Source organism: Megalops cyprinoides, chromosome 1, assembly GCF_013368585.1.
Source record: "Megalops cyprinoides isolate fMegCyp1 chromosome 1, fMegCyp1.pri, whole genome shotgun sequence".
In the NCBI taxonomy this organism is placed as follows: Eukaryota; Metazoa; Chordata; class Actinopteri; order Elopiformes; family Megalopidae; genus Megalops; species Megalops cyprinoides.
Window position 1 is genome coordinate 33,416,500 of NC_050583.1, and position 15,516 is coordinate 33,432,015.

At 43.1% G+C, this 15,516-nt stretch overlaps 1 protein-coding gene across 1 annotated transcript in view; it reads right to left on the minus strand.

The window, feature by feature from the left end:
- Positions 1 to 4,299: 4,299 nt before the first annotated feature.
- The window catches only part of rhbdl1 (rhomboid, veinlet-like 1 (Drosophila)), a 49,452-nt gene continuing 38,235 nt past the window's right edge, over positions 4,300 to 15,516 (minus strand). Inside the window, exons 6-8 of the mRNA XM_036542660.1 lie at positions 8,236 to 8,336; positions 5,618 to 5,678; positions 4,300 to 5,215 (exon numbers count right to left, since the gene is read on the minus strand). Coding sequence (XP_036398553.1) covers positions 4,944 to 5,215; positions 5,618 to 5,678; positions 8,236 to 8,336 — 434 coding nt within the window. The 3' untranslated portion in view covers positions 4,300 to 4,943. The remainder of the gene's footprint in view (positions 5,216 to 5,617; positions 5,679 to 8,235; positions 8,337 to 15,516) is intronic.

Sequence of the window (15,516 nt, forward strand, 5' to 3'; positions counted from 1 at the left end):
ATCATCTCCCAGTCTCAGAGAATGGTGCAGTGATGCAGGACGCCATTGTGTGCTCACTAGCAGACTCTAGGTCACAGCGTATAACCTCTTGGGCTGTTCTGGTGCACTGTCCATAAGGCCGTTTCCCTGACTCTGCCCATATGTCCACACAAGTGCAGGCTTTTCAACAAGACAGCAATTGGGTCAACAGGAAGCTGTTACATTCGATTTACTACCACAAGAAAGCAATCATGTTAACAGTGCAGCCATAGGTTCTAATAAAGCGTAGCCCTCCATAATATCAATACCTGTGGTTTGACAATGAAGACACTCGAGTACATAGATGAAGACAAGGCGATTTTACAGCTGTGCAGCTATTGTAAGTACCTTTCCCACCTCCTGTCACCACTCCTATTCCTCAACAACCAACAGCTTCAAGTCAGTTGGAAGGAAATATAGCAAAACATTGTCCAGCTCAATGTGTGACTGCCTTGGTCAGCGCTGCATTCCTTTACGGGGACTCAATAACAATATTCCCATTAGAATTTTGAGGTAAATTTATCCAGAGTCCTAACAAAATTGTTGTGTGTAACACTCACCAATGCAGGTTTTTCAGCTTAAGTTGCTTTACTGGGAAAAAAAAATGGTATCTAGTGTTTTGAGGGAGCTACACACTTTGCAGTTATTGGTAACTTGAGTAAATCATCTGTTCAAGACCATGGATTTTTTTGTGGTGGATCTTTAATGCAGTGAAGGTGAGGAATAAGATTTTTGCAAATTACAAAGGTTTTCAGTGGCTTCCTTAATTTGCATTTAGGCCAGTTGTTTTGCATTTTCCCAGAGTTTTGACTTAAATTCATTTTTATGCGCATAATGCCCATTTCCATTTGGCAAGTTGCACAAAATTATTAATCGACACTCAAAATGCATTAGTTCACAGTAATGAAAGCAGAGTGACTGTTGTCAGGGTGAGGCACAGATTCACTTGTCTTTTCTTTACGTCCTTTAATTCCGAGGACATTCCCATTCACAGAAGACGTACCACTAGTGCTGTGTTTGGATCTTAGTTTAGTGCCAGGTAATTAGGCATTCTGCAGCTGGGAATAAACTTCTCTCTCCAGCTTCACTCTACTGCTACATCAGAGGTATGAGGAGGTGTATACTTAACAATTTCCTCTTGGCTTCCTCATACATTGCAATGCACGCTCAGGAAACAGAAAACTGTGCATTTTCCTGTAATTGCCAAACATACTGAATCAGTGAATATTAAAGCTGAGTTAGACAGCAGGTCTTTTTGATTTATTTAGTGAATTATCTCACTCTGAATGCCCATAAGAGTCAATACTGTGTTCTGAGGAGACATAAATACAGGAAAAGTCACTGTTGCCACATTTTTCTCAGTACCCCTATGTCAACACGTGCTTTCCTTCCCTGGCAACCTGGCTCCCATTACCCCACACACTATTATTCAAACACAAACTTTCAACAGTTTTTTTTTCTCTCTACTTTCTCATGCAGTCAAGACAAAACATTAAGGAACAGCCAATCCTGTTTTCAGTCACTACAGATTTCTTTTTAACTCTCTACTACTGTACAGTTTACAAGAGGGCTGATAATATTTTTGTATTTACATTACAAAACAACAGCATGTGCAGGACAGTGAGCTCAGTTTGGCCCATGTGGTCAGTAGCTGCCATGTAACACAGCCATAGCTCAGGGAGATCAATCAGCCATTGTAACCTGGCAGAGTCCTGCAAGAAACCATGCGTAAAAGCCAAGATAACATTGTCCCCATTCTCCTGCCATGATAAAGAAACAAGTACAGTGAATTAGTTGCTCCAGTGTAAATGTCATTACAACTGGCCATCATGACCAACCAGTGGTGATGCAGCTACTGGAAAACAGAGATTTCATCAAGGCTAAAATGGCCAATATTGTACACTGTGAGAAAGCTGATCAGCAGCACATAGCTCCCTTGTAGACCAGAGACAGGCCGTTTCTAAGCCCTGATACCGCAAACCACACAAAATGAAAACCTTACCTACAAATCACATACTGCACTATTCTTCTAACTCATAGTTGCCTTGTGATTAAGGTCATTTGAAACAGCAGCTCTTACTGGGGCCCTAGTATGTTGTTGAGCTTTGTTTGATGTGGGATGTAGCTATTGCACTCCTACATACACTTATACCTACGCTCAGGCCTGAGCTCTTTATACATTTTCCTTTAGCTTCAGATGTTCAAATTATTCTGAAATAACTAGGGCAATAAACAGGGGAGACCTGCATGCAATACTTCATCATTAGCAATGGAATCTGACCAAGACTGCCTTGCTCTCATTATTTTCATCTCACTTTTTTCATCTTGTGAACTTTTGAGCTGGTGTTGCAATTTCTTGACGACTTCTCTTCTTAATTCTGCTTGCCACCTCTTCACCATGAGGGAGAGAAGGATTTTATACACCTGTGCTTTGCACTCTGAACCCCTGCCACCTCAGCCTCCTAATCAGTCGACATCACAATCTGTCATAACACAGGGGGATTGATTCTAGGTGCTGTCTTTATCACAGCTGATAGCTGCACTTTCACCCAGTGTCGGAAAGGTGCAAACTTCTGTACCCGCAAAGTCTTGGATATGGTTCTATTAAAGGGTCCTCAGCCAGCCAGCCTTAAAATATCTCCCCTTCTGGCAGCATACAGGCAGCTGTCAAGGTGATGTGGCTTGTTTTCCAGTAAGAGACTGTGGTAAGACCAGCTATTACCTCCCCTCAAAAGTACAGATGTTCCTTAAACCTATTCATATGCACTGTATGAAAGGATCCCCTTTCAGTCTTGCGCAGTTACCATGATCTAAATACATCTGTCAGAGTTTTTCAGGAAAATCTAGGTTAGTGTTTAGTGAACTAATTAAGTGAACTAACCAATTTAACTCCATGTTATACCTTAAGCAGTTGGTAGGCCTGCTTATGATGAACTTGTAAGATTAAGTTAACAAGTATATACTGTACATGTATGAGCAGAATCTTTTAAACGATCCATTGCCTAAATGTCTCCCGGGCTGAAGCTACTACCACTGTATCTGTTTTTTAACATCCAGCTGTGAAATACTCACTGCTGTAGGTGTCCTTATAAGGGTGTTTCTGGAGACCAGAAGCCTAAGCACAAATTGTCAAAAACGTCCTGCAATATCATTAGCAATGTCTGCTCCCAGACATCAACATTAAGTGGCAACTGTCTGCTAGACACAGTAGATGAGTCGTGCCTAATGAAAGGGCGAAAGCAATACAAGTCAGCTAACAAGAACAATGGCCAGGAATTTCAAACAAACATCAAGTACACAGTTCTGCCTTCTTCTTGCCCCTGTGTTACTGAATTTCATCTATTGTCTTGATTTTCAGCTTTTACCACACAAAATGTCCTATAGGACATCCCCATTGTAACATTCAGCCAATTTATTGACTGGCATATTTTCAAAGTTTCCTTTGTTTTTTCAGGAGTCATTTCCTAGGCTTTTTAAAGAATCTTGTCATTTTCACTTTTCAGCCCACTTCTGGACTCCTCAGACATATCCTGTATTGATTTGGTTCTTCTATGGCTTATTTTGAGAAAGAAACAGAAGCATCATAAAGAGTGTTAACCAACCACGCTGCTATTTGCCACTTTAACTAGGGGGTTTCTCTTCACAGATTCTTTTCGAGGGGCAAAGTAATAAAAGAACCACAATCATAGTAATAATTATGCACCATTGGAAACATATATTTTTTTTCCAAACTAAGAATACCATATTGAATTAATGTTTGAAATTATGAACACATTACACACGTTCACTGACAAAGAAGAACGGAAAGAGATTAAAACTGCGTACATTCCTTTACAAAAGTATACAGTCCCTAGGAATCAGACACTGAGGTATAGAGTGGGCACTGGTGGCCTTTGTTGCCCACGAGGACAATGAGGGTGAGGAACAGGAGGTGGTGTGTCCACGCTCCCCAGTGTGTCTGTCTGTGGTTGAACAGGCAAAGGCAAATGTCTCTTGGGTTTTTCCCACTGAAGCAATCAGGCAGTGGTGGGTCTGTTGATGACAGCAGTAAGAAAACCCTAGTATAAGTGTCCAATGTATATGACTGCTGCTGCATGGGACTGTTGCACCAACCTAGAGCTTTAGCAGGCTGGTAGTTAACTTTTTTGGTGTTGTTACCAACCTGCTAAAGGCCTATGGCAATCTCATGCTGAAGGTGAACACGTAGAACGTGCTGCAGCAGAATAGTAGTTTCACCCTGACTGATTATCATCCAGTCAGTCTCAGAGTGGTTGACCTGGCTTTCTTTTCTTTCTTTCTTTCTCCTCCATGCCTCTTCTCCTCTGCCATGTTTTCTTTACACCCTTTGAACGTATAATCTACTCCTCTGAGCTTTGAGTAACACAGTGTGGATTGTTTTTACCTGGAAGTTAAGACCAACATACCAACATGTGTGTATTTTCTGGGGTGCCAATGTTGTATTGGATTCCAAATGACTGATATGAAAAGCACTTTCAGGGCCACTCCCCATTTGGACAAAATGAGAAGATACAGTAGAAGGCCCTCCCTGTCTAAAACACAGAGGTGCAGAACTATGGAGAACGGCTTTTGCACAGGTTTGACCCTGGGTTGAGAGGGATGTGGTTGGCACAGTGCATGAGATTTTGAGGTGGTTCCTCTGGAACGTGGTCTTTATAAACTCGGTGTGTACTTGTATGATGGGCAGGTTCCCTGCCAAATGACATGAGCTGGAATCTGACACCTTGATGCTCTGACTTGACTGATAGTGTTGCGCTTCTGTTCAGTGTTGTTTTCTGAGGAAACTTTCCAACAGAAATATCCACCTGTGTTTTCCGTGTATGTCAGCAGTTACCCAACTGAGGTGTGGGCGGGGATGAAGTGAGCGTGGCTGGGCTGTGTGGGAGTGGCACAGGCGGGGTCCGGCCTCAGGGAGGGGGCGGGATCTGCACTCCCAGCAGCTCGTAGGCGAAGATGTTCCAGAAGATGGCGAAAAGCAGAAAGGTGATGAAGGAGAAGACGATGACCCACCAGGAGCACTGGCGCTGCAGGCTCTCCTCATAGCTGCGCAGGATCAGCAGGCCCATGCTGATGCCCACCACTGCCCCGGAGAGGTGGGCCATGAAGCTGGGCTGGGGGCCGGAGGAGGGCAGGGGCGGGGAGAAGCGCAGCCACACTGCACGACCCACCTCCGAGCTCACTGCAAGGAGTGGAAGGACAGAGAGGAGGTGAGGAGCAGGCCTGGTGGAGGGACATTCCACCTGAATGGAGATCATTGGCTGTTAATGAACTTTAATTTTAATAATGTAACTCACGTGGGATGTTACATGAAAGGTGCCATATGGGACACAACTGAATAACATAATGGGAAACATGCATTCAAAGACATTTTGGTCTAAAGACTTAAAGAAAGAAAAACTCTTCGATGAGTAGGTATGTCCAAACTTATGACTGGTACTGTACATATGTTAAACTTTAAGACCCATGCATTGAGCTGAGGAACTTTCAAATTCCTTTTCTTGCGCATGACTGCCAATTATTGTGGTCTCTGCTCACATTCAATCATGGGTGGCTGCAAATGAGTAGGGACTAAGACACTCACTGCACACGAGAGCCAGGATCATCCTCAGCAGCTTGTAGGGGCAGCGCATCCCGGCCCAGTTCTGAAACACAGCAGGACACTTCTGGTCAGTACAAACCGCTCTGTTCCAGAGTCAGGTCAGACCACTGTGCCTTGATATGGCTCATCTGACCTACGAGTGGTGTCTGTAGGGAGATTTCAGCGACCAAAGAAGTGACAGACCAGTCATTCTATTTTTATTCCTCACAGAGTCCACAAAGACACAATGAGGAATGGAAGGATCACACACCTGTCAGAGCACCGTTCTCCTTCTGTTGTATTTATCAGGGGCATGATGGCTTAACACTGTGTGAAAGTGGCTTAATAAAATAACCGGTTGTCTTAAAAACAAAGGGTAATTTCAGACTCAGGAAAAACACTTGATCTCAGAGTAACAGTTCCATTCGGCATTATGAAGGATCGCTGCAATCTCCAGCTTGTTCAGGCACAGAAGGTGGTGTGGACTGCAAACATTTTTCCTGCAGAAAAAAGCGCGGTGAGCACCATGCAAGATTAAAGATCCCAGGGAAAACCAATAAAGAACAGACCTATTAAACTTCTTCCCCCAAATGTGTAATCGGCCGGAGGAATGGCAGCAATCATAAATTCATAATAATGGGCACAAATAAATGATGAGCTTGTCGGAGTGCAGGGCGGTCAACAAAACTACAAAAATAGAGGAGCTGAAGTGTATGATCTATGGGGCCTCTTTATTGAAACTGTATGACTTCTTCTGCCTCTGTTCTGCTGTAGAGCACTGCATTCTCAGCTAAGTGCAGTTTCAGCTCTGTCAGTCTCTGCAGCGTGTACCGACTCTAGACCAGAGCAGTGTTCCTCTTAACATCACTTCGGCCCTTGCCAGAGAGCCAGCATAGAGGCAGCTGTATATCTTATGTATCTTAGTAGATTTGCCCTGTAAGACACAGTAATAGGGAAATATAAACAGAAAATGCAGGCAGCAGGCAACTATGAAAAGATCCTCACATCATTCTGTATTTCATTGACTGCTTCTCTCAACAAGGCTAAGGCTTGTATCTGTGTGGTAACCGTGGTGTGTTAGACTCCTAAACACTCCCAGTTTAGAATGCCCATGCAAAGGTTCTGTTCTACTCTTTATCAATGTATGCAATGACACTGGGAGACATCAACACAGATTGTCATCATCAAGTACATTCTGCACTACTGAGAGCACTGACAGCCTGCATCGTATTATTCACCCATTTCACACTAACCTACTCCCACCAGTGACTCTTTGCTAGGGAGGCGCTGTGTGGATGCAATGAAGGGAAACGGTAAAGACAGTGCAAGCTCCAGGGCACAGTGAGTGAGATGGGCCTCCCTTCCAAGAACAAAAGTTGGTCTTGCACACACTCCCAACACATTTACTACACTCAGCACTCTTGGATGGATGACTGTATGCAAAGCCATTCATTAAATCAAAGTGTCTTAAAACCCACTACGTTGGTGAGCAGATAGAATGAAAGATACTGACTGCAGGGTACATGTACTTGCTCCGAGCTGTAGGTGTTCAGTGCATGCTGCACCGGCGCTCTTAGAAAAAGGCAAATTTATCACTTCAGAAGTCACAAAATCATAAGCATATTTTTCTGTCATATCCCTGAATGGTACTACACCGACAAGCTCACTGTACCCACTCAAATGTTGGAGGGTGATGAACAAATATATAGGGTAATAACAATAAATAAGCAACGCTATTGGCATAAATGATCTCTTGGAATGCAGTGACAATAAAACGGGGCATCTTGCTTGAATGTGACAGAGGACATAAATCAGAATGCGGGCCAGTTCCGCTCATGCCAAATTTGCCAGCATTTCATTGCCTGTGATGGGAGTCTGAGCCAACTGAAAATGACGCCATTACCCCCGCTGACGAGAGGGATCAATCTGCAGATCACGCACCGCCGTAAAGCTGACGGTGACGTCTGCCTCGGCAGAGCGCCGTGATATTTCACATCTGTGCCTCACGAAATGATCTGCGTGTGACTAGACAGTGGTCCATCAACCAATCTGGCCTGACAGTGCTGTGTGCTCTCCCACAGAGGGCACTGATGATGAATCATATGTGTATCTCCTAGAGCAGTGTTTCTCAATCCTACTCCTGGTGGCCCACTGTCCTGCATATCTTCTATCTATCCTTGCTCCAAACACACCCGATTGAAATTAGTGTGCGTGGTCTTGATTAAATCAGGTGTGCTCAGCTAATCAAAAGTGCCACTGATGAGTTCAGTCAGGTAGGTAGAGGAGGGAAAGATGGAAAATGTACGGAGCAGGGGGACCCCAGGAGCAGGATTGAGAATCAGTGTCCTAGAGCATATTTCTCAGAGGTATATATGTTTTTATATGTGTGTGTATAATTGCATAGATTTACCTTACTGTTATGGCATATGAAAAACAGCTGATTAATACTCCAGTGAGCCCTGTGTATTTCATGCAGACATATAATAAAACCAATTCAAACAACAAACAGCTGTACAAATTTGCACCAGTAAGACACGAAAAGCCTTTCAAAGGAACATCCCTAACATTTCTTCTTTGTTAATTCTGATAACAAGGATAACAAAGGCAATAATGCTGGTTACCATGACGACATTGGCCAGATGCGCGGAGCACAGAGCGTAGACCCCCCCAGATCCCCCTACCACTGGAGCTCGCATGTCTGTGATGGACACTGTCAGGGAGCCTGGAGACAGAAAGACAGAGAGAGAGAGAGAGACAGATGAGTGTCAGATTCCATACCACCCGTGCACAGGTCACCTTCCCTCTATACTTCTCCTGAGGGTGAAAACAGAGAAAAAAGGTCAGACTGGGCTTACTTTGGCCTCTCTTCATGTGTAGAAAAAAGACACACAGACAAGGACACAGGTACACAAGGGCAAACACATACATACACACGCAGACAGCCCGTCAGGAGCACCAGCACATTTCCTGGTGGCCTGAGGGTTGTTTTGGCCTGCCATGAACAGTCAACTTGACCAGCGATAATATAGCAAACTGGAATGAGTTAACAGACCTCTCAGAATCCACGCATCAGGTGCGCCTCTCACTCTCACCGCAGTGTCAAAAATGACGTCATCATGTCTCTTGGCGATGCGCATAGCAACCGTCTACCTGCTTCTCCACCGTTAACATTTTAGACAAGTTGCCTGGCGAAATGGACGGTCGTCATGGACGGAAGAAAAGGAAAGATGGAGCAGAGAGGGAGAGAATAAAAAAGAGAAAGGCCGTTGCCACAGATGCAGTTAAATGCTGCAAAATAAGCGACATGTTTGCCAGTAAGGGACCAGGTCAGTCAAAAACACTAGCTAAAACACACACACACACACACACACACACAACATACCCAGCATGGCTAGCTAAGTAGCTAATAACAGTGTGACACAACGGCCCGTAGGCTACACAGTTTGCACGTCTTACATCTTTGTGGAGGAATTATATCACAGCAATGAGTGCAACATATCGATCATGTGACATTGAAGGCAATATGTTTCAACTAGTAAAAAATAGTAAACCTAGACTATGGACTTGCCAGCGCTTGGTCATGCCACATAAGCTAGGGAAAGTGCACACACTGTACAGTGAAACGGGCTACAGTAACGTAACCATAACATCCATGAACATAACACAGTAGCTTATATTCAATTTCAGTGAATGTGTGTGGGTGAAGTTTTTTGATACTTTTGATATGCTTGATGCTTGAATATAAAGATAATCATTTGAACATTCAAGCTAACTCTGTATCTCATTCTCTTTTTAAAAAGTGTAGGCTAATTGTTTTGTGTGTCTAGCCTTGTACATTTGTATGTGCTATGATTGGTGTATTCCTAGTGAGTTTTTGAGGGTTCACCCATAGCCATAGCATACCTTAAAACTCAGTATTCAGATAGGCTATTTGTTGGTCAGTCCCAAATTTTTGTATTTTGTAATCTGGATACCTTTCCTCCCAGATAAACATAGTGGCCAAATTTATAGCTAGTCTGGTACCCATTACATCAACAAATAGGGTTAGCCTACAAAATTAGCGGTCTGGTGGTTTGCATGAACAGGGCGGCCTGGGGTGGAGTCAAATTCCTGGCCTGAATTATTGTTTCAGTCCCCCCCTGCATATATATGCGCACACATAGGGGCAAGGTATACCAAATAGCTGGGAGTTTAGGTTTTCAATTAATCATATATTTTTAAAAAAATATAGCCATGTGGCATCCTGGTAGAAAAAAGGGCTTGTAACCCAAAGGTTATTGGTTCAATCCCATGGCTGTTTTTTGGCAATGAACTTCATCTGACATTCCTCAGTAAATACGCATCTATATAAATGGATATTATGTAGGATAGCATTTGCTAAACAGATGTAATGTAATGACTCTACTCATCATGACAGCGCACCAATCTTCTAAGTACAAAGAGGAAAATAGAGACAGCAGTGATTTCAGTAAGGATAGCAGAAATGAAATCCAGGGAAGTGACATTTCGTGAGTGGATGAGTCTTACAGAGATGTCCAACAAGATGGGTCCCAGCCTTGCCTGTTCAGTGTATGAGATGGTTGCGCTTTCTTTTTCTGGCTGCATGTGCACAGTAGTGAGTGTACATTTTAACAGCTCCATGAAGGCCAATCATGCGGTATGAACAGAGGGAAAGAGGAGAGGCCAAAACAAAACAAAAATACGCCTTGCCATGCCACAAATGGCACAAATGAGACAAATGGCCTCCTGCACGTCGGAACACATTACTTAATAAACTGCATGCTGCACAATTTAGCATCCTGCTCAGACGTATTTTTAGCTTGCGCAAATGTGACCCGGAAAACACGCTTTTTCATTCCTTAAAGAAGGAGTGTCACAGGCGGTCATTAATTAGGCCAATTATAGCCTAGATACGCATGAGGTCAGGGCTTTTCTGATTATGTAAATGTAAAATGGACAAAACAGAGAAGGCTTAAGTACATAGAATAGATAGTTCCAATATGAATTACAGTGTCAGGGTAGAGGGTAATGCACAATTCGGCAGTGTTCGGTGGAAAGTAATGTATGTGAGAAGTGAAGTACATCTGGGGTGTTTTATCATCTGCCTACATTTGCAGAACAGTGAGTAAGAGTACATTTAGCAGCTCCAAAAAAAAAAAAAACAGAGCAGAGACACCATTTTGGCCATCACTCACCCAGCAGCGATGACCATGATCAAATGACAGATGGTCAGACCTGAACACTCTTTACAGAGTCATTTTTCCCTCATTTTGACACTGATGTGTCTACTGTGCATGGATTTATAGAGGCTGTTGCAGAAGTTTATGGAATTCGCTTTTCCGCCAGCCTCCATGACAAGCAGCTGAAGATTTACACAGATTTCTGTCATCTCCCCTGTTTTTTTTGTGGTGCAAGCAAATTACAATTACAAATGGGAACTCTAATCTTTAGAGAGCAGGAGAGGAATGCAATCTGAGCAGGGATTTCAGCGCGTATCTCCGAAATGCAGTTAGTCTCTCTGACCTCTCAAGTTCAACATTTTGTTCAAGTGGATCTCCGATTCTCTATGCAGCACCGAGGCAGAGGTGTTAATTAAAGTGCCTGCCCTATTGCCCCATGTTGCTGTCTTATGGAAATATATTGCACTGAACTGCACCTTTTCCTTCGAGAGGGGAAATTGTGTGATATCCATGGGTTTATAATGCCTATAATATGATTCAATATTGTCTTCAGAAATTGTCCTAGAAGTCTCCATAAACTCTGATGCCTCTTTCCCCTCAAAGACACAACAACAGCATGAAGATACCCAGCTTCAGGAGACAGTGTGTCCTAGGAAGACAGTAGAGAGCAATGGCAGAATGAGAGCACATCTCTGAGACGACGAGCTGTCCCAGTAGCGTGGCCCACACGGTGAGTGCTGTCTTGCTGCTAGCATGGGCCCAGGGCACTTCCACCGTGCTGACACACATTACCGATGTGAGGCTTTGAGCTCCATCTGCGTGTGGTGGAGCAGGGAGCACCGAGACTCTGGGCTTTCCAAAGCAGGGACACAAGTGGGAACGCAGATGCCTTCAGTTCTTCCTGCTTCCTGCTGGCACAGCTTTGGACGAAGGGGCTGAGATATGAATATTAATCACACCCTTCATGTTGGTTCTCCTCCCAGTTTTTAACAGCTTGGCATCAGGACCGACAGGATCATGAACGACATGTCTGCATGGGATGGCTACTCATTTCTTTGTAGGACAGGCTGTTTACAATTATTGCTTATGCATGTGTGCAGAGAGCTCATCCTCCTGAGTCTTACCAAGATTTCCTTCTTTGAACATACTTGTAATGTGCAGGGCATTACTTCCATCTTCTATTAAGGACATGATTTAACAAAGCTAACCCAGACCCAGACATGAGCCTGTCTCGTGTTTTCTGTCCAGTATGTAGAAACACAGACCCCCCACCACTGACTCCACCTCCAAAACTCATCTCAACTCAACTCAGAGTCATTAGACCGTGGCACACATAGGCATTAACATGCATTTAAAAGACAAATCAGATCAGAGGAGTTCTTAATTATCTTCTTACCCTTGCAATTCAATATTTACGAAGCCCCCCGGTGCTTGTGTTGATCGCATTACCATCTCAGTAATTTGTTGACTCTGAGACTACAGGGCACATCTGTGAATTTTTCTGCATATGAAATATGGTCAGTCACCAAAGCGAACCATCAATGATGGTGCTTCTCGTCCCATGAGCCCATCAGCCGTGCAGGAGAGGGGAGTCACACTTTCGGGGAGGGGAAAGTAAATCCCCCCAGAGCTGCAGCCATCAGAGACACAACCACACACACAGAGTAAATGAGTTTCATGTTCTCCTGCCATCTAGTAAAAAAAAAAAAAACTCAAAACACACAGCTAAATGACTAAATAAGAGCTACAGCTTCTCATAGATATCTGGTAGGTAAGGTGTGGCCTTAATCTTACACAACACACACCCAGGCAATGGGGACTAGGATGGGTCTGCTGTCTTTACACAGAGATGAATGTTTTTTGATTCCATATCTAGTCAGATCTTAATTATTTTGCCAAACACCTGATTATGCTCTAGCTTTACAGGATGGCTGCATTTATCAGTCTCTGCCCTGTAGTAGGCAGAGGATGTCCTATACTGGACCTCATGCACACAAAAAACATGTACTGGAAATGTTTTAATTTAAAAAATGGTGCAAGATAACCACCAATAACATCCTTGAGACCATCTGGTCTGAGAGAATAATGAGCTTGTGTGCTTCTCATGGTCTTTCAGCTGAAAGGTTTACCCAGAATAAGGCACTCTTGGTCTTCCTCTTCAGTCCTGGAGTATGCCTCGGCCCACTCCTTTTTCGGTAGATACAGGATGGTCAGTCAAAACAATATTTTGACTGAGTAGGCTTGACTTTGTTTTGTCACTTAAAACAGCTAGCCACTCTTGAAGAAAATGGCTTTTTATGATTTCTTTTTTATGAGAACCATCTTCTCAAAAGTAATATACAGGAGGATTGCATTTTGCTATTTAAATTATTTATGGGGGGGGGGGGGGGGTCAAGTAAATGTGCTATTTTATTTAAATTTTCCCATATTGTATGGGATGCTTGGAGCTGGGAGCATTAGTGGGCGGCATGTGTCAGTTCTGTGTCATTTTGCTCCTTATGAAGAAAGACCCCCCCTCTCCTCTCACATCCAAGGCAACAGTGACATTGGCCTGAGGTGTGAAAGAGTAATGAGCAGAGTACGTTAGCTGCTCTTCACATTGTCTGAAGGTCATCAGGACGACAACAACAAAAACATCAAAACGGAGAATTGCAGTATTGCAGTAGCAGGATAAACTGTGGTTGGGTCTGAAGGGTGGCATTCTCCTTTCCCACCCAAAGACAGTGAACAGAAATACCTGTGTCTCCATATGACCTCATTGAGCCTGTATTGATAGAGTCAGCCTAAACCTGGGTTGGAGTGGGTTTCTTGGAGTTCTCTTTCCTGCTTTGAATTGATTTGGGGCCTTCGCTCTGCAACATGTCCCTGAAATTCCCCAAGGGAATTTATTTTAGAAAGAAAAAATCACTACTTTGTTGTAGACTGTAAAATTAGCTGAACACATACATATGCAGAACAGCTAAATTGATGTATGTTCTGCAGTGGAATAGCTAAACAGATATGCAAATATACTTAAAAGCCTGTCAGGTGGCTGTATATACTATTATCCTTCTTGTCAAGCAGCTGTATCCTCTATTATCCTTCTTGTCAAGCAGCTGTATGTTCTATTAACTTACCTATCAGGCAGCTGCATTTTTATTAACTGGACTGGTAGGCAGCTGCATCCTCTATTAGGTGGACTGTATCTTTTATTCAGCAGACTGGCAGGTAGGTTTACAGTTCTCTCTAGTACTCATTTTTGCATCATTTTTCCATTGAAAATGTTTTATAACAATAGATAGACAAAACAACAGAAAACAAATTTTAAAAGTGAGATATATTTGAACTACAATATGTTTCAGGGCTGAAGGACATCTTCTTGGATTTGTTAATATATGAAATCCAAGGTTGCATTCACCATTGCCCTCAAACTTAATGGTTACTCCTGTCTGTGATTTTTACTTTTGAATGATTCATGTGCACAAATCACAACCAAAGTGGAACTGAATCAAAGTTCTGTATGCAAACATGCATATGTGAGCACAACATCAGGCTACAGAAATGCACATGAAAACACTAAAGTCCAAATCTGTTCTGCTTCACACAATGTTCAGCATGAAAGGGTGTGCTGGTCATAAAGCCCCCCCCCCCCCCCCCCCCCCCCAAAACTCTTGTTAGAACTGGTTGTTCGTGATTCGCGGTCCACATAATGGACAAACCAATAGCTGCCCTTCCAGGCAGCACAGAGAGAGAGAAAAACTGCCCACTGTGAATCTAGAGCCTGCTCTGGCTATGGAGATCAGATTTCAGCCATTGGGCGTTCTCCAGACAGATCAAGGCCCAAAGGCGGTCCGTGCTGCTCTAATTGATGATGAAATAAGAGCTGCTGCTCAGCTAATCCTGCCAACATGTTGGAGATCAAGCCTGTGGTTTTACAGCTAGCAGTAATGTGCCCCACAGTGTAAAACTCCACTCAAATGGCTTTGTTTACTGGACAAATGCCTGCTAATCTCCTAATTTTCATTAGTAGCTCTTTCCCCCCTAAATATCAGTGGTGACATAGCTTTCCAGTGCCATTATGAGAGTCAGCCTCTGGGTGGGACATCCCACATGTGGCATTTATGTACACTGTATACAAGCATCTACTGATTTTTACAGAGATGATGCTTGTCATTATCTACATCCATTTCACGTTTAATACAATTAACTAAATGAAATGTGAACCTTGCTTGCCATTTGTGTTAAGTAATCAAAACCTAATAGGCCCATTTGTGAAATTATTCCCACTGAGTGGCTATTCCCTAAACTCTCACTTGTAATTGCAAATATGTGCCTGCACACACATACATACACTTCCACTCATACACAAAGACAAACACATTCAATACAGACATGCAGGCAGATTATTCCTGGGATATGAGAGTCATGCCACATTTTAGATATTATTATCACCTTATCAACTCTGACCAACCCTATGGACACATCAAGAAGAGCCCTTGACAACTCAGCAAGGCACTGTGATATTAAACATAATTAATTAGCTTATTAGGGTATACAAATCAGTCTCTGGGTGTGATTCTAAAATTATTCTGTGAACAATCTACTTCTACAACCTCTTTGCAAGAGCCTTCTTGTAACGTCTGCATTTCAGATTGTAATTGAGTGAAACACTGATTGTGTTAAAAAGGAGCCTGATTAAATGGGCCGGGTTAATGATCTCTTTGTTCATATTCTTATAACTTC